Here is a 2,500-nt window from a genome sequence, read left to right as displayed (position 1 = left end):
TGAATACAACAATGGACCACGTTTCAGAATGCAAGTTACCTTATTCTATCATGAAAGTTCATCTGTACTGGTAGTTAAAACTTTTGGTCCAACACAAAAGTTCTCTCACTTAGAGCTTTCGACCAGTCATTCTGGTCTTCCTCAGTAGACTGACCCAGTGAAGCTTGCCACGTGGCTTCTTTGAAGTGTGACGTCATTTCTGGGTCAAAGGTATCTGGTAGACGATATCGGCCCCAGTCGCGGTTCAATGAAGGGTGATGGTCGAAACCTCTAGGTGAGAGAATTTTTTGTGTTGGATCATAGTTTTAACTCTTAACAAGTTACCTTATTGAAACGGTTGATGAGGTTGTCTCGCCATATCGGTGCCCACTGTTTCCCGTACGCCTGTAACAAGGTCTCCCGGTCTGTGTTCATGTCCAGCCCCAGCACAAACCTGTCAGCAGCTACAGTAAAGGAAGAAGGTCTCAGTTATTTTTTTTTCACATTTATTTTACCAGTAGATCACACCCAGTGCTATGGCCTGCTTTTCATGTGTCATTTGGTACATTAATGAACACTTATAATTACATACATACATTCTCAATAAATACAGCAAGAAAACAATTTACTTATTTCATTTATTTTGAAGCCTTTTAGCTCTGCAGGGCTAATCTTCCAAGGCTCAAACATTAGAATTACATAATCATACATGGAAAATTCAGTGAATACATTTAAAAGACATAAATATATCAAAACATCAACAATGAACACACAAATCGTTATTAACAATTTAAAAACTAGAGGCTGAGGCTCATGTTACACTGTTTATATGTTTGTTTATTTGTTTATTTGAATTCACCACAAGATATACAAGTGGAAGGGAGGACAAAACAGGTGCATTGACACCTTTACGAGTTGTCCTCCCAAACACAACAAACAGAATATAAAAGCAGATTACATAATTAAATACTGTTTGCGATAGCTTACATTGACATGAAGCAAATAACGTGGAGCATGTCTTCAGAACATGTTAAAGAAAGCAGGGTGCATACCCTTCAGGTTTACCCGGATCTCTTGTAGCATCTTCCCCTGCTCACGGAGCGGGATGTTACTGAAACTGCTGCCGAGGAACAGGAACAACTTTGCCTCCTCCCGGGCGGCGGCGTGCCGCACACCGTCCATGTACAACCCGCCGAACGGCTCCACGGTCAGGCCGGGGTAGTCCCTCTCCAGCTGCCGGCCGCAGGACTCGATAAACTCTGTACGTGTGCATGTGAAACATACAGACTGGATGTACATGGGTGAGGAAATGCAGTTATTGCTGTAACAATTTGTTTATTTGTTTGTTTTTATTTGCATACTAGTAATCAGATTGAGCAAGTAGTAAAAGAGCATGAGCAGTATAGTAAAATGAGCATGGGCATAACGTTGACATGTGGGCGGGGTCATAAAAGGCCTTCATGCTTTGTCCGGGATCTTCCCCCTACATTTGACAAATCATAATGGTAGCAATAAATCAAATCAGTTGTGAGACTGTAACCTTTTCGAGTAGCGTGCGTAAAGGGCGCCCTTCGCACACCCAGAAACTTATCCAGACATTGCCTTCAAACACTGGCCAACCATTGTTGACTGAAGTTAAGGAGTATTCTGACGCCTACCATTCTATCCTATTGAATCGAATTTGATCGGCTGGTGTTCGGGAAAAGGTTCTGAATGTAACGTGGCTCTTTAATAACTAGTAGTTCTCTTACCCTTCGCCATGTCTACAGGCACAAACGTGAGTCTTCCGCGTCGCTTCAGTATAGCGTCGATAACCAGGCGCGTTTTGGAGGACCCTCCGCTGCCGAGATCAACGAGAACGGCTGAGGACGAGACTTTGGCGACGATTTCGTTTGCGTGAGCCTGAAGTATGTTGAACTCGTGCCGCCAGATGTTGTAGGTCTTTGAGTTCTGTATCAGTCTGAAGAAATAAAACGAACGATGAAACAGAAAGAAAAAGAAATGCGCGATTACAAACATCCAGAAAGATGCATGGTGATCACAATGACTGCTGGCAATTTCAGATAAAACATTAGCAATGTTAGCAGAAAATAAACAGATGGGTGATGACACAGTTGTAATGTACAGTTGTTGTGCAATAAAGTTCCTCTTATAATCAGGGTTCGAAGCGATTGGATTCTGCCTAAATAGTACCTTATACAAATATAGATTGCAAAACCGAACCAGTATCAGTTTGTGTGTGATTGTGTGCGTGTACGTTACGGTGTGATTGTTCGTCACGGTGTGTATGTGCGTGTGTGTGATTATGCGCGCGCGCGTGTGTGTGTCTGTTTGCGTGTATGTGATTGTGTGTGTGTGTGCGTGCGTGTCTGTGCGCTATGGTGTGTTAGTTCGTCACAGTGTGTGTGTGTGCGTGTGTGTGTGATTATGTGTGTGTGTGTGTGCGTGCGGGTGTCTGTGTGTGTGCGTTACGGCGTGTTGTCGCGGTGTGTATGCGTGCGTGTGTGTGTATACGTGATTA

The 2,500-nt window shown here is 43.4% G+C and overlaps 1 protein-coding gene across 1 annotated transcript in view; it reads right to left on the bottom strand.

Annotated features, from left to right (window-relative positions):
- LOC109476632 overlaps nucleotides 1-1,281 on the bottom strand; it is a 3,639-nt gene extending 2,358 nt beyond the window's left edge. The window contains exons 1-2 of the mRNA XM_019777636.1: nucleotides 1,032-1,281; nucleotides 325-443 (exon numbers count right to left, since the gene is read on the bottom strand). Of these exons, the coding sequence (XP_019633195.1) occupies nucleotides 325-443; nucleotides 1,032-1,278 (366 nt within the window). The 5' untranslated portion in view covers nucleotides 1,279-1,281. The remainder of the gene's footprint in view (nucleotides 1-324; nucleotides 444-1,031) is intronic.
- Between the last annotated feature and the right edge of the window lie 1,219 nt (nucleotides 1,282-2,500).

Source organism: Branchiostoma belcheri, unplaced genomic scaffold (assembly GCF_001625305.1).
Source record: "Branchiostoma belcheri isolate BF01 breed outbred unplaced genomic scaffold, Haploidv18h27 scaffold384, whole genome shotgun sequence".
NCBI classification, from domain to species: Eukaryota; Metazoa; Chordata; class Leptocardii; order Amphioxiformes; family Branchiostomatidae; genus Branchiostoma; species Branchiostoma belcheri.
The sequence above is the reverse complement of the archived record's forward strand: the minus strand, read 5'-3'. Positions and strand labels throughout refer to the sequence as shown.